The sequence below is a fragment of the Salvia splendens genome, chromosome 14, assembly GCF_004379255.2.
Source record: "Salvia splendens isolate huo1 chromosome 14, SspV2, whole genome shotgun sequence".
Taxonomy (NCBI): domain Eukaryota; kingdom Viridiplantae; phylum Streptophyta; class Magnoliopsida; order Lamiales; family Lamiaceae; genus Salvia; species Salvia splendens.
In genome coordinates, this window is record NC_056045.1 from 11,935,978 (window position 1) to 11,950,002 (window position 14,025).

General features: G+C 35.1%; 1 protein-coding gene and 1 pseudogene across 2 annotated transcripts; one reads left to right on the forward strand and one right to left on the reverse strand.

The window, feature by feature from the left end:
* The first annotated feature begins 5,184 nt into the window (after positions 1–5,184).
* On the forward strand, positions 5,185–6,879 carry LOC121763964 (annotated as a pseudogene).
* Positions 6,880–8,024: 1,145 nt separating this feature from the next.
* On the reverse strand, positions 8,025–10,228 carry LOC121763409 (protein RER1A-like). Of its 2 annotated transcripts, none has more exons than XM_042159419.1 (4): positions 10,149–10,228; positions 9,403–9,772; positions 8,377–8,557; positions 8,025–8,258 (listed from the first exon to the last, which is right to left on the reverse strand). In XM_042159419.1, exons 2-4 carry the CDS (start codon positions 9,750–9,752, stop codon positions 8,205–8,207), a joined length of 585 nt encoding a protein of 194 aa, XP_042015353.1. In that variant the 5' UTR covers positions 9,753–9,772; positions 10,149–10,228; the 3' UTR covers positions 8,025–8,204. The 2 variants fall into 2 exon arrangements, with proteins under 2 accessions (XP_042015353.1, XP_042015354.1); XM_042159420.1 differs by having other exon boundaries at positions 10,042–10,166.
* Positions 10,229–14,025: the final 3,797 nt, after the last annotated feature.

Below are 14,025 nucleotides of genomic sequence, written 5' to 3' on the forward strand. Positions count from 1 at the left end.
GTAGTAAATGATGTACATATGTAAGAATTTATTTTTTGGCGGAAGTTAAATCCATTTTTATGGGACGGAGGGAGCATATAAAGATGGACAATAAAGTTATAAAAGGGAAAAGACTTTAAAAGAGAGGAAGTGAAATGTTTTGGAATATGAATATATGATCCTAAATATTTTTTTTGGCTTATAAATATGTTAGGTTGTGCTTTTATTTTAACACGACAGTCGAGTCAATAGACAACCTTTTTTAATGTGGAAACAGGAGAACATACGGTGATTGAATATGGAGAACTTGAGATTGGGAGAATGGATATGTGATCGGAGAAGATGGTGCCTTTGGAGACTGACAAAAGAGGTCACGTCGAAAATATATTTGCAGTTGTTTAGCTCTCTTATTATTTTTGGTTATAGGTTTTAGTAGTCCATAAATTTTTTTAGGGGCACTCAAAAGATACTATTGGTTTATTGACACATGTACTAGCATTATATATGGATGGATACTTTATATATATGGATGGATAGTTTATTTATATATTATAAATTAAAAAAAATGTATTCGAATGTATATATTTTATACCTTTACATTTTTACTATCTTACATTGGAATATTAAATTTTTATTAATTATACCATTTTAATTAATTTATAAACTCAAATCAATGTTTGGAAATATCTTAGTCCGTGCATAGGACCGGTGTGATACTAGTTACTAATAATGTGGAACTCATTCTCCACTAACACTATTTACGCTACTTTTTATCTCTCTCTAACTTACTAGTTATACATTAAAACTCTTGTGAAACCAATTGTTCAGAATTTTCAGGGACGAAGCGCGTACTATGAATAAATATTGTATTGTAACTATTTATTATCAAAATTTCCAACAATTAACCTCCTCGCAAAAGAACAACACTAAAGCATAGATTCCCATGTCGGATGTAAACATAGCTTTCACCCTTCAAATTATATTCCAATTATATTCCAATTCGTGTACCAAAAAGACCTCAATAATTCATGTACTTAAAACATAGACTCTATATCTGTCACGACCGCCCCTAGGGTTAATAAAAGCGGGCGATCGCGACTTAAAGGGCTTAATGGACAGGCATAGAAGACTAGGGTTTTCAACAAGAGTTTGACCAAGAATTTAAGTTTAATAAATAAAACAACCAAAAGTATATATGTTCGACAAGTAAATGACTAAGGGTTTAGCATTTATTCAAAATAAGTAACGAGTTTGCAAATATCCCAAATGAAACAGTTTTTTTGAATTTAAATAAAAAGTATGTAAAGCAAACATCACAGCGGAAGCATCCAAGAGAAGAGTGACGTCATGTGTGAAGACACGACGACACTCGGAGTTTCAAAACGACCATAGTTTATTATTAATTCCTGCTCAACACCACCAACCGCTAGTCACTGCTCAACCTGCACATAGAGAAAACATATGCAGGGCTGAGTACTTTTGAAAATACTCAGTGGTTCATGCCGAAAACATTTTAAATAAGAGTACATATTATCATGCCATACGTAGGTAACCATCGGGGTTTGAGCTTTATAAAGGCCCGAGGCACCAAAATATTTTCAATTGTTCAAAATAGCGACTGCGCAGTCATTTTTCCCCATCGTCATCAACCATATGTGCCAATACATGACAAGGAATGCGGCCGCAAACCAGGTCACTAGACCGGCCAGCCCGTACGCTAGCACACAGTCTACCATAGGTGTACACTAATCCAAGTAGGGTTTGCGGCCTTACGAGGACCCGAATTCGATTTATATAACAGTGGCAACAGCCACATCAGATAGGCACGTTAAAACAAATCACGACATGATAATCGCTTTAAACCACCCTTATAGCTCCACAGTCATACGTAAAAGATTTTAGTAAAAGAAAACCCACAAAAATGTAGGGTACAAAAGAAGCCCACCTCGACCGTTTAGATTTCGACTACTGCTTTCCCTTTGTTATCACGCTTCGCGCACGAGTTATTACCTTTAGATAATATATATATCTTATCAGTCACAACCATCGACTTAATATTATGCATGTCTCTATCGTTTTCCCTTTTCCCCCCCTTTGAACAGCGCATCATGTCATCACATATATCAATCAAGTAATTCACTTATAACAACATAGTGTTTTTGTCAAGATAGAAATCTGGCAGCACTGCGCAACCATTTTATAAAAATTATTAAATTTTCACCCGACTTCCGTTGGGGCTAAAACTTTACCACAATGCAGTAGACTCATCAACTAACTTTCAGTTTAAATTTCATATCAAAATACCCCTTTTTGGTCGGTCAAAAAGGACAACGTAACCTACTGGTCGAGAAAACATTTTCTGCCAGAAATGCGCAGTAAACTTTAACAATTCACCAAAAATCCATCTTTTATCCAAATAAGTTGAAATTCACACACAACATAGAAGACATCAAGAAATTTACTCAGGAAAATGAATCGATCAAATCGGAGTTTATTTGGTCGGTAAAATGCATGTCGGAACATACTGTCCGAACTTACAGCTTTTCATGCCTTTAAAAATTCGAATTAGGGTTTATCCCTATTTATTCAAAATCAACCTTTTCATGGGTTTAACACACAAACATGCTCAAAAGGGTCCTTATACTCATGCTCTCATCATCATACATCATTCACCATAGATTTATTAATTCATCAAACAAATTCATTCAAAGCGCAATCAAACATACACACACAAATTCCCACCGATTGAATCCCTTAGATTTGAAATCCCTACACTCTCTACATGCATGAGGGAGTCAAAGAATGTTTAGATGGGGAGGAATGAAGAATAGGGTCTGATTTTTACCTCTCTTGGACGAAACAAACGGTAGGAACGAATAAAAACCTTGCTTCTTCAACAATCTCTTGGAAAAATCGAAAGGATCTTGAGTAGAGTAGAAGAACAAGTGTGGGAGAGTGGAGAAGAGGGAGGGGGCGTGTGATTGAGGTGGGAGGCGTGTGATTTGAGGTAGGGTTTAGTAGTCTTTTATTTATAGAGTTTAGGGAATATAATATCTCCCAATTAATTAGAGAATAATTGGAGAATAATCACAATAAAGATGAGAGAGATTTGGGGAGATTTGATGGAGGTAATTGGCGTGTAATTGATGGAGAAATAAGGACGATATTTCGAAAATCATGGCTATTTAATTAGCCTTTGATTTAAATTTGGTGTTTTCACGGAGCAGAATAAAATAATATGGAGCAGGAAAATTAATAAAAATCCTCCCAAATAATATGATAGTAGGCATGTGAAATATTCCTCCCACAAGGAATAATTTCCAAATCTTTAATAAAATAGAGTAGGGAAAGATTTGCTAGGACATTCCAATTAAAACATGGAAAGAAATAATTAAGGGATCAAAATAAATAATGAATAATTTCCTTCTCCTACAAATTAGGAGATTTCGAATCCCCCTAAGAAAAATAATAGGGGCCGATTTTTATCAAGAAGGAAGTAAGGTAATTAGGCTTTAGGATTTAATTTGGATAATTATCCCAAAACAAATAATTAAATCCAAGAAATAGAATTCCTCTCCAATAATTTGGTAGTGGCCAATATTTCCACAATAAAATGACAAGGTAATTATTTATGATTCTATCTTAAATCTCACTCCCCTTAAAAATATAATTCACCGCAATATATTTCATTCCACATCAATTAATTTAAGCCACGCCATAAAATCAACGAAATTGACTAGGTCAAATCCAAATCAGGTCATCGAATCAATCACATAACAGTTCATCATTTAATTCGTGACAATCAAAGCAATAAATGTAACGTCTTAGGGTTCCAAAATTAGGGTTCGAAAAGTGGGGCGTTACAATATCTACTATGTAATCCCAACAGAGTCTTATACATATAAACATGGTTTTACAACTATTAGTTGTCCAAATCTACAACTATTTAGTTAGAGTTCTTCATCTATAGAAATGGATTAGATCATTAGATGAATTCCATACTCAGCCAAACCATCCTAGCAGCAGACCAATCACGATTTTCTGGATTCCGTTTTGCTTGCTTATGGTGGAACCGATTATCTTGCCATTAACAATATTTTCATCATACTAAAATGAGATCATTATAATTACAACAGTTACAAGCATGCATGTTTCAAGTTAGACCACTTGTGCTTTGAGGACCTTTAACTCTTTACAGCTTTTGCTGCTGTTAGAAGTTTCTTCTGAATTATTCTATTTTTCTTAATAAATATTGTATTTTTATAGGTCTAATAGTCATACACACAATAGCCTCGATAGATTTTACTATCTATGTCCTATAATAAGAATCCATTTTTACTATTTTTGTTTGTCTCATAATAAGAATCTATTTTCACTTTTACTATAAATCGTAAGTAGACCTCACATTCCACTAACTAATTCTTCCCACATTTTATTACATGTGTATTACATGCACATTTTTACCACTTAAACTCTAAAGATAATCAACCTTTTGAGTGCCACAAGTAATATTATTGCATGTATAATTGTATATTACCTGAAGTCAAAACATAAATGAATTTTCTCTCGGTTCCACTAAAGATGTCTACTTTTTCTTTTTAACTTGTCTCATTTATGATGTCCACTTTTCATACTCCCCGCAATAAGAGTCACACTTTGTCAATTTGGTTCGTCCCATAATAAGAGTCACACTTCATTTTTATCATAAATGGTAAGTAGGTCCCACATTCCACCAACTCACTTTATTCACATTTTATTATAAAACCAATATAAAAAAGTGAGTCTCATATTGCACTAACTTTTTCAACTCACTATTATTTACATTTCTTAAAACTCGTGCCCACAATAAAAGTGACTCTTATCGTGGGACGGGGGAGTATTTGGTAACAAATTCATCTCTCATCTCTCCTCATTAAAATACCCAACTATCTTTCCTCTTTATTTTATTTCATTAAATATTTTTTTTGATAGTCTGTGCTACTCAAGATTGTGGACATCTTGAGTGAGAGAGAGGTAGTACATAATAGGGCATCCGAATGTTCTGGAAAGTCAAGTGTGGGTTTAGTAATCCAATGAGTCCAGAAAGTCAAAAAATGCAACAATACTTTTCAATGAGGTGGAAAATACTGATTTTTCGTGATAGTATATATATTAATTCTCATTCAAATCATGCTTAGTTTAGAAATCAAAATGAAATCCTAAAGATAGAGAGCCCAATATTTGGGTCAACTTCTTTGGCTAGAATAATATTATATAGCTAGTGGTTGCTTATTTATAGTTGAGCCCATCACAACTCTTTAATTCATCATTGGTTAATGCATATACATAGCAAAATGGCAGAGAAAATCTTAATCATTGGTGGAACAGGATACATTGGGAAGTTCATAGTTGAAGCCAGTGCAAAATCTGGTCACCCCACTTTTGCTCTGTTGAGAGATGCCACTCTTTCTGATCCAGCCAAAGCCCACCTTATCGACAGCTTCAAGAATTCTGGTGTCACCATCTTAATTGTATGTACTATATCAGAATATGTGTGTGTATTGTTGTTGTGTGTGAGAAAATTGAAATTAATTTTGGATTCGGGCAGGGTGATTTGAACAATTATGAGAGCTTGGTGAAGGCTATAAAGCAAGTGGATGTGGTTATATCAACTGTGGGTTTCATGCAAATTGCTGATCAATACAACATTATTTCTGCAATTAAAGAGGCTGGAAATGTTAAGGTATCTTCTTCCATTTACCTTAAATACAAATATATTTTGGTCAATATTGTTGAAACACCCTTGTTTCTTAGAAATGTTAATAATCATGTCTCATTTATATTTTCTTGGATAACGTGACCAATTTCTACATGGTATGCCGATTTGGATCTCTTTGTCTATAAGGGCGTGTTGAAAAACCGCCATTTTTTGTTCCACGTCAGCATGGTGATAATCTTGTCTCATCCATATATACATTTCTTGGTATTATTATTGCAGAGGTTCTTACCTTCAGAATTCGGAAGCGATATTGATCGGTGTCGTGCAGTGGATCCCATCAACCAAAATTACCAATTGAGAGTGAAGCTTCGCAGAGAAATAGAGGCATCAGCCATTCCTTACACCTACGTCGTGTGCAACTTGTTTGACGGCTTTGCGCTCTCCAATTTTCTGCAGCTGGGCACCACTGCTCCGCCCCGGGAAAAAGTCATCATCCCCGGAGATGGAAATGTTAAAGGTATATATGTTTAATCTGAAATATAATTCTTGTGATGGTCTGTTGATGCACACTCGAACTCATATTAGTATGATATTGACGACACACCACCAAAGGCCTCGCACTACATTATTCAATTCTTGATTTGGGATGATTTGAACTCAACTAGTCTTAATTGTGAGTTGGGATGTTTATTAATTGATGAAATGGTTGTAGCTGTGTTCAATGAGGAAGGTGAGATTGCCACATACACTATCAAAGCTGCGGTTGATCCAAGAGCTTTGAACAAGATCCTCTACATTAGGTCACCTCAAAACATATACTCGTTCAATGAGCTTGTTGCCTGCTGGGAGAAAAAGATCGGAAAAACCCTCGACAAAATATACCAACCAGGGGATCAAATTCTAAAGATGATTCCAGAGTCACCCGTGCCTGTGAATTTGTTATTGGCGATCGACCACTCCGTTTTCATTTAAGGGTGATCAGACCTATTTTGAGATCGATCCAACGCTTGGGGTTGAGGCTACCCAGCTCTATCCTGATGTCAACTACACCACCGTCGATGACTACCTGAATCGGTTTCTGTAGCTCACAACTTCTCATGCACTTTGTTAACACTCGTTCTCCACTTAATTTGTCATCATACTATTACTCCATTATGTTCAAACTGTGACTCTGCTTCAATAAGAGAGGAATAAATTGCCAATTAAACGGACAACACCAATTTCATGTTAATGTTGATATGACTGTCTTAAAATTTGGTTGAGAGGTATTATTCAAACTACATAAGTTTCAAAAATGAATTAGAGAGTAGGGATGTATTATGTATATAATAAAGTAGGATGATGCGCCAAGTCTTCCTTTGCCGGCAATCACATTGATTCTCTTAGAGCGTCCACTATAATGTGGACGCGGCTATAGCCGCGTTTGGGGCGGAAGCGGGGCGGCTTATAGTGGGAAGGGTGTCCGCCGCGGGGGTGGACGCGGCGGGTGGGGGGAGGGGCGGCGGACGCGCGGTCGCCGACTCCGGGGTGAGGACGCGGCTGAGGGTGGCTGGAGAGAGAAGGAGTGGGGCTATAGCCGCGGCTGTCTATTGCTATAGCCGCGGCTGATGCGGCGGCACGGCGGTTCGATTCGGGGGCGGGCGGTGGGAGGGGGCTGCCCGCCCCCTATAGTGGACACCCTGCCGCCCTTGCTTATTTTATTCTTACAGTCAGTATTGGAATCCTAAGACATTTGTCTTTTTCTACTTTTCTTCTTTCTCGAGATTTCTTTAAGCCTTAAACGTCAATATCATTTGTTTTCTAACTTACAATAAACACAACAGACAACGTTTTAGGTGATAAACTGTAGGCATTCAACATCGGCAATGGACTGATAAATAACCTAAATCCATTACTCCATATATATCATTTATCTCAAAATATTACTCCCTCCGTCTTACAGTATATGATACATTTCTTTTGAACACGGGTTTTTAGGTAGTGGTTAAATGAAGAAAGAATAAAATAAAGAGAAAATAATGAGGAAAAAGTAAAAGAGAGATAGAGTTGTTTTTTCCATAAAAGGAAATGTCTCACTTATAGTGACGGCCCAAAAAGAAATACACATCAGTTATAGCGGGACAGAGAGAGTACTAGGGAATAAATATGGTACTAAAACTATTTATTGTCAAAATTTTCAACAATTAACATCCTCGCAAAAGAACTACACTAAAACATAGCTTCCCATGTCGAACGCAAACATAGCTTCCTCCCTTCAAATTCACTTCCGCATAATTTTAATGCCAAATCAATTCCAATTCAGTGTACCAAAAGGATCCTAATGATGACCCTAAACTCATGCATAGTGTACTTAAAACATAGATTCTATATCAACTATGTAATCCCATTATATCCCAACATATTACTACACATATAAACATGGTTATACAACTATTAATTGTCCAAATCTACAACTATTTAGCTAGAGTTCTTCATACAAATCTTCAAGTCAAAAGTTTCACCATTGGTATATATTCTGCACATGAACTCAGTCATTTGAAGAACCACTTGTGCTTTGAGAAAACCTTTTCCCACTGTACCTCTGTTTTAATATGTACATGAAAAGAATGGTAGATTAATCGAGTGCAGAACTACTTTCATATAATTAAATAAATGCAAACCAACTTAAACATTCATTACTAAATTGCAAGAGCGAGCACCTGCTTTCCCCAGCTGAATGGCAGATATCCGTACTTGATCATATGTGTGATTTGCCTCTTCATTGTGAGGAAGAATAGGAAAAACCAGTAAAAGAACAAAATGGGCCAGAAAACCGGGACGTCGAACATGGAGAAGAAGGTTAAGAGGAACGCGACACAAAAAGCTTTTGTGATTGCATACCTGAAAAGATTATAAGAAAAACACATAATTAATTGTCTTTTCAGTACCAATATAAAGGGAAGCAAATAAACTGAATTTAAAGACAATATGCAAGCTTTTTCCAGATCCACCATTAACTTTCATTCCTAAAATTATTGGGCTTTCAGATCTCTCTCTAGAGAAATTTTAATTTCATCAAAAGCAGGACTCTGCTCTTATTTAGTTTCCCCGTTCATGCAGCTCACATATTTCTTTTATATCAATTATTATGTTTATTAGGAGCTCTAGAATTTCAAAAACAAAACCAGAAAATCAGAAAAAAAAATTGATGAAATAATTGACTAAGACCAGAAAAGGAATCCTATCATGCTGACAATCAATGATGGGGAAGTATAGTTAAGTTCGATATGATATGGTTATGCAAATGTATATATTTCAAATATGAGTGTTACAAAAGATTGTGAACATCATAATATTCCTCCTCAGTAAGCCAACAAATAACAATATGCACAGAACAAAATCAGAAGAAGGAACCAAATTTAACAAAATGAACTTGAGTCATGGCTGTGTTAGTACTAGCACAAACACATGCAGCATAATGGAGTATAAGCTACACCTCTGTCCCTACTAAGTGATTCGTATTCCTTTTTGGGACGTCCCAAGATAAGTGAGTCATTTCTTTTTTTGCATTCTCTCACTTACTTTTTCCTCTACTTTATTTCATCTCTTACCATTCACTCTCCACTTTACTAACAAAAACCTCATTTTCTTAAATTCCGTGTCAAAAATAAATATCTAAAGTGACAAACTGAGTAACCTTAAAAATATACAAGAAGAAGAAAGGATAGCATAGAAATGTATCGAACCAGAACAAAAATTCAGGCAAGCGACGGACAAAGGGCCTGAACTCCTCCGAGTGTTTAGTAGGCGAAGAGGGGCCATCCAGCAGTTCTAGCTCAGGATCAACCTTGGGCGACAAAAAGCCGATCAACAAGTTCAAGATGTAGATTGACAGGCCATATGAGATGACGTAAAACCCCCGAGCATAATAAACGCGCAAGATGTAGATAGCTGCAGCAGCAAGTGTAACGAGCCACCTACGAGCCGTATGGGGACTCGACCTCTCCAAATAATGCTGAAACTTCCTCGAGACTTCGTTTCTCCACTTTGCCAATGGTGACTCTGGAGCAGCTGTATCAGTCACAACATCTTCCATTATCTCTCACTGCTTTAAATCTGAATTGGAGTGAAAATCAACATCAATTAAATCACTCAATTGTTTCTACACAGCAATAACAACAATCACAAAACCTAAATTTCAAAATTCTAAACATAAATGGTAAATTCACAATTCTATATTTGATTAAACGAATTCAGCAACACTATTTCCACTATAATCAAGTTTAACTGAAAGTGTAACCACCCTCAATTACTTTGAAAATTCTAAATATAAAAAAAAAAGCGCAGACCCCTTCAATCAACACAAATTCTTCAAAATAAATTACCTCTTAATCAGCAATTCATTTCAATTTCAAATATGTCACCAACATTAAATTTGGAGAGAGGGAATTAGCAGAATCGTGCCTACACAGAAGAAATATGCATAATATACCTGAGAGTTACATACGAGGATACAAACTGATGCGATCTTGCGAACTTCTTTGTACGTTTTGTTTGGCGAAATTCCTCTTTGCTCCAAAAATTTTACACCCAAATAAAATACATATACTGATATACACGTGTGAATATTTGGGGCCCTCTATCCCACAAAAATACACCATGCGTCACATAAATTTTTGTCACATTTTTCTATTTCGTTCGTTTCATAAAATTTGTTAAATTTGACTTTAGTTCATTTTTTTGTAATAGATCATATATTCTATTAACTCATTCTAACACACATTTTATTATAAAACTAACACTCCCTCCATCCCAAAGTAGTTGAGTCGTATTCTTTTTTTTGTTGTCCCAAGTTAGTTGAGTCAATTCTTTTTTTTGATAAAAACTTTATTCTCTTTTACTTTAGTCTCTCTTCATTTCTCTTACTTTCCTCTCTCCACTTTAATATTTGACAAATTAATTTCTTAAATCTCGTGCCTAAAAGAAATACTCTAATTACCTTGGGACGGAGAGAGTATATAAAAGTAGGACTCACTCTCCACTAGCTTTTTCAATTCACTTTCCATAACATTTTTTAAAACTTGTGCCGAGTTAAAATGTGACAAAATTTAAGGGACGGATGGAGTAATACAATTTTTTTTATGTATCATATAAAAATAGTTCATATTCATTAATAGAAACTTTTTTTCCTTCTTTTCTTACTTTACTTTCTTCGTCCAACGGAACTTTGTTAGTATTTGGGAAAAATATAAATTTTAATACTCCCTCTGCCCCAAGCTAATTGAATCGTTTTTTTCACTCATTTAAAAATAATAATAATAAATAATTAATGTAAAGAGAGAGTAAGTAAGAGAGAATAATATAATTAAGACTCTTCTTTATTTTAACTATTTATTATTATCTTCGTCCCACAATAAGTGTCCATTTTTGCCATTTTAGTTCGTCCCACAATAATAGTTCACTTTCACTTTTACTATAAATGGTAAGTAGACTCCACATTCCACTAACTCATTCCACACATATTTCATTATAAAACTAATAAATAAAGTGGGACCACTTACTCCACTAACTTTTTCAACCCACTTTCCTTTACATTTCTTAAAATCCGTGCCGAGTCAAATGTGGACTCTTAATGTGGGACGGAGGTAGTATCATTTTTTAAAACGAGTGCAAAATAGAAACGACTCAAATACTTTATGACGGAAAAGGAGTACGTAATTGGTTAAGTAAACGAAAAAGAAAAAGGTTGTTAAATAGTGTAGTTAGTGGTGGGGTTGATGTGTAATTTTCGAGTCTCAAATTCAGTTCACATAGTTAAACTTAATATTACACAAGTCTATAAATTAACTCCAAAATTACAACCTTTCTGCAAGAGTACAGATGTAGTTGCAGTAAAAGAGTGTCGATCCACATGGGTAAAGATTGTTTGAACTTACTAAAACATAAAAACATAACAAAAGTTTGATTTTTGGTTTTGAAAAATGTTAACAAAATTTAAAAAATGAATAAAAACAGAAGGATTTCACAAACGGAAAGACATGTCACTACAAGTTGCTCATTAGACTTGAATCATTCTACACCTACATCAAAAGCACATATTTTGGGATTGATTAATCAACCTAATCGCGTGCACTTAACATGTTTGCGACGTATAGTTCGCAGTCAGCTGAACACTTGTTCCATGAACTAATTTTCATTGATATTAATAATAGATAATCTGCTATATAAACTTACCTAATCCATTGTCAAATTATCATCTGATCAATTCAAATTCAACAACAAATCAATTGATTAATCCATCCAAGTCTATGTTAAAGAAACGATAAACAAGGATTAAACACCTATAACAATAGAGGCCTCTAAAGTGATAGAATCTAACGTTAAACACATCAACGATGTCAAAACGTGAATTCAAAGGTATAGATACATTCAAGCAAGCCTAAATCACAACTTGGAGCAACATTGAGAGCTTAGTCTAAGCACATGGTAAATATCACAATGAAAACCATAGGAAGTCTGCTCTCGTTGAGTGGAATTGAGATTTGGAGACGGATCGTCGAAATGTTGGCCGCAATTTCTTCCTTCTCTTCTTCCTCATCCCTTTCTCTCTTTTCTTCTCTCTTGTTTTTGTCTGAGAATCTCTGAATCTCCCCAAAAAACCGCTCCAGAACCAATTTGAAAAACTAAATTCTGCAGTTTTTGAGAAAAACACCCGATCCGGGCGAAATGGTGATAACTCGGGTGTTTCTACTGGAGCTGGGCGTTTTATTAGTCCAAAATGCCCGACCCGGGCATTTCCGCCAGGTCCGCACTGCTTCGCGCAGCCTTCATCAAATGGCTATAACTTCTTCATCCGAGCTTCGATTGAGGCGTACAAGGTACGCACACGAAGCTATATCAAAGACGAAGATAACGGTGGAAAGATAAAAGAATTTCGACATTGTCTTAATTGGCAAAGAACAGTTTAATCAAACTCCAGATCCGACTTGGCTATGCATTCACTCCACATGTACATCTATCAACTAATATATAATAATCAAACTTTAATGATTAATTGATAGCATAAAAAATAGGAGAAATCTTGGAGTAGAATTAGCATTATTTGATTTACATCAAATATCCATAAATAATAAAGTAAGATAGATTGAGAAAAAATCTCAATATCTATGGAATGAACGAAAAATGAAATTCAGCTTAATTCTTTGGGACAAAGGAGAGAGAGTATCATTTATGAATCATATCATCTACTACACTATTCCAACTATTTTTTCTTCTTCTCCTTATTTTATCAAATACTCCATCCGTCCACGAAAAATAGACCACATTGTGAATAACACGAGTTTTAATGTGGAATTGATAAAGTAAGAGAGAAAGAAAGAAAGTAAGAGAGAAGTAGTGTTAGTGGAATGTGAGGTCCATATTATTAGTAGTAGTGTTTAATTGTATTAGGTATCAAATGTAGGGTCCTTTTTCAAACTTGGTCTATTTTTAGTGGACAACCAAAAATGACAAATGCGGTTTATTTTTCATGGACAGAGCTAGTATGCATTAAAACTCATGTATCCCCAAATAGTCTATTTTTATGGGAAGAATGGATAATTATTTAATGAATGCTTATATACGCAAACGATTTATGGTGTGAAGGGATGTGATCAATGTCTAACTAATTAGCAATCCAAAATTAAGACCAATTTTTAACAATTAGATTAGGAGATCTAGTGGTTGATATAATGCCAAGTGATTTTATTTTAAATTTAAATAATTATTAAATAAAATTAAGGGTATTAATGTCAATTTTCATTTATTAAAATTATCCTAAAACTTTAAACTTGCGTAACTTCATCTCGATTTCTCAATTTCAGGACAGTTGATCATTCATATTTCAATTGGGCGATGGCGGCTTATGGTGCTTCCATTTCTCTCAAGAATACCATCCAACTTATTCTACAAGCATCTCACATTTTACTTGTTCCTCCCTCTCCACAAGTCTTATGACCGGCCCATGAGTCCATGGATCGCTTGTTAAAGTTGGACGACACCAGCTACAACAAGATCATGATGATGGTAAATGCTTTAGATGAACGTGTCAAAGAGGTCGTATGGGAATTAGAAGATTTATTAGAACCCCATCTCACCACCTATCACATTATTCTTGCATGGCCGCCTTTTAGGGTTAATAAATACGGTTGGTCGCGACTTAAAGAACTTTAAAACAGACAAAGAAAAACTAGGTTTTCATTAAAGAGTTTTACCAACAATTATTATTCAAAACGACCAAGGGTTCAATATTATCCAAAAGACATGAAGTTTTAAATTCTTCAAAAATAAATAGGTTCAAGCCAACAAGTAACAAGTAAAAACAATATATC

Excerpts from the sequence above, each read along its gene's own strand:
- LOC121763409 (XM_042159419.1), bottom strand. The coding sequence starts at position 9,752 with ATGGAAGATGTTGTGACTGATACAGCTGCTCCAGAGTCACCATTGGCA. Across the intron at positions 8,558-9,402 it reads TTGCCTGAATTTTTGTTCTG|GTATGCAATCACAAAAGCTT; the intron begins GTTCGATACATT and ends TAATCTTTTCAG. Across the intron at positions 8,259-8,376 it reads CATTCAGCTGGGGAAAGCAG|AGGTACAGTGGGAAAAGGTT; the intron begins GTGCTCGCTCTT and ends ATATTAAAACAG.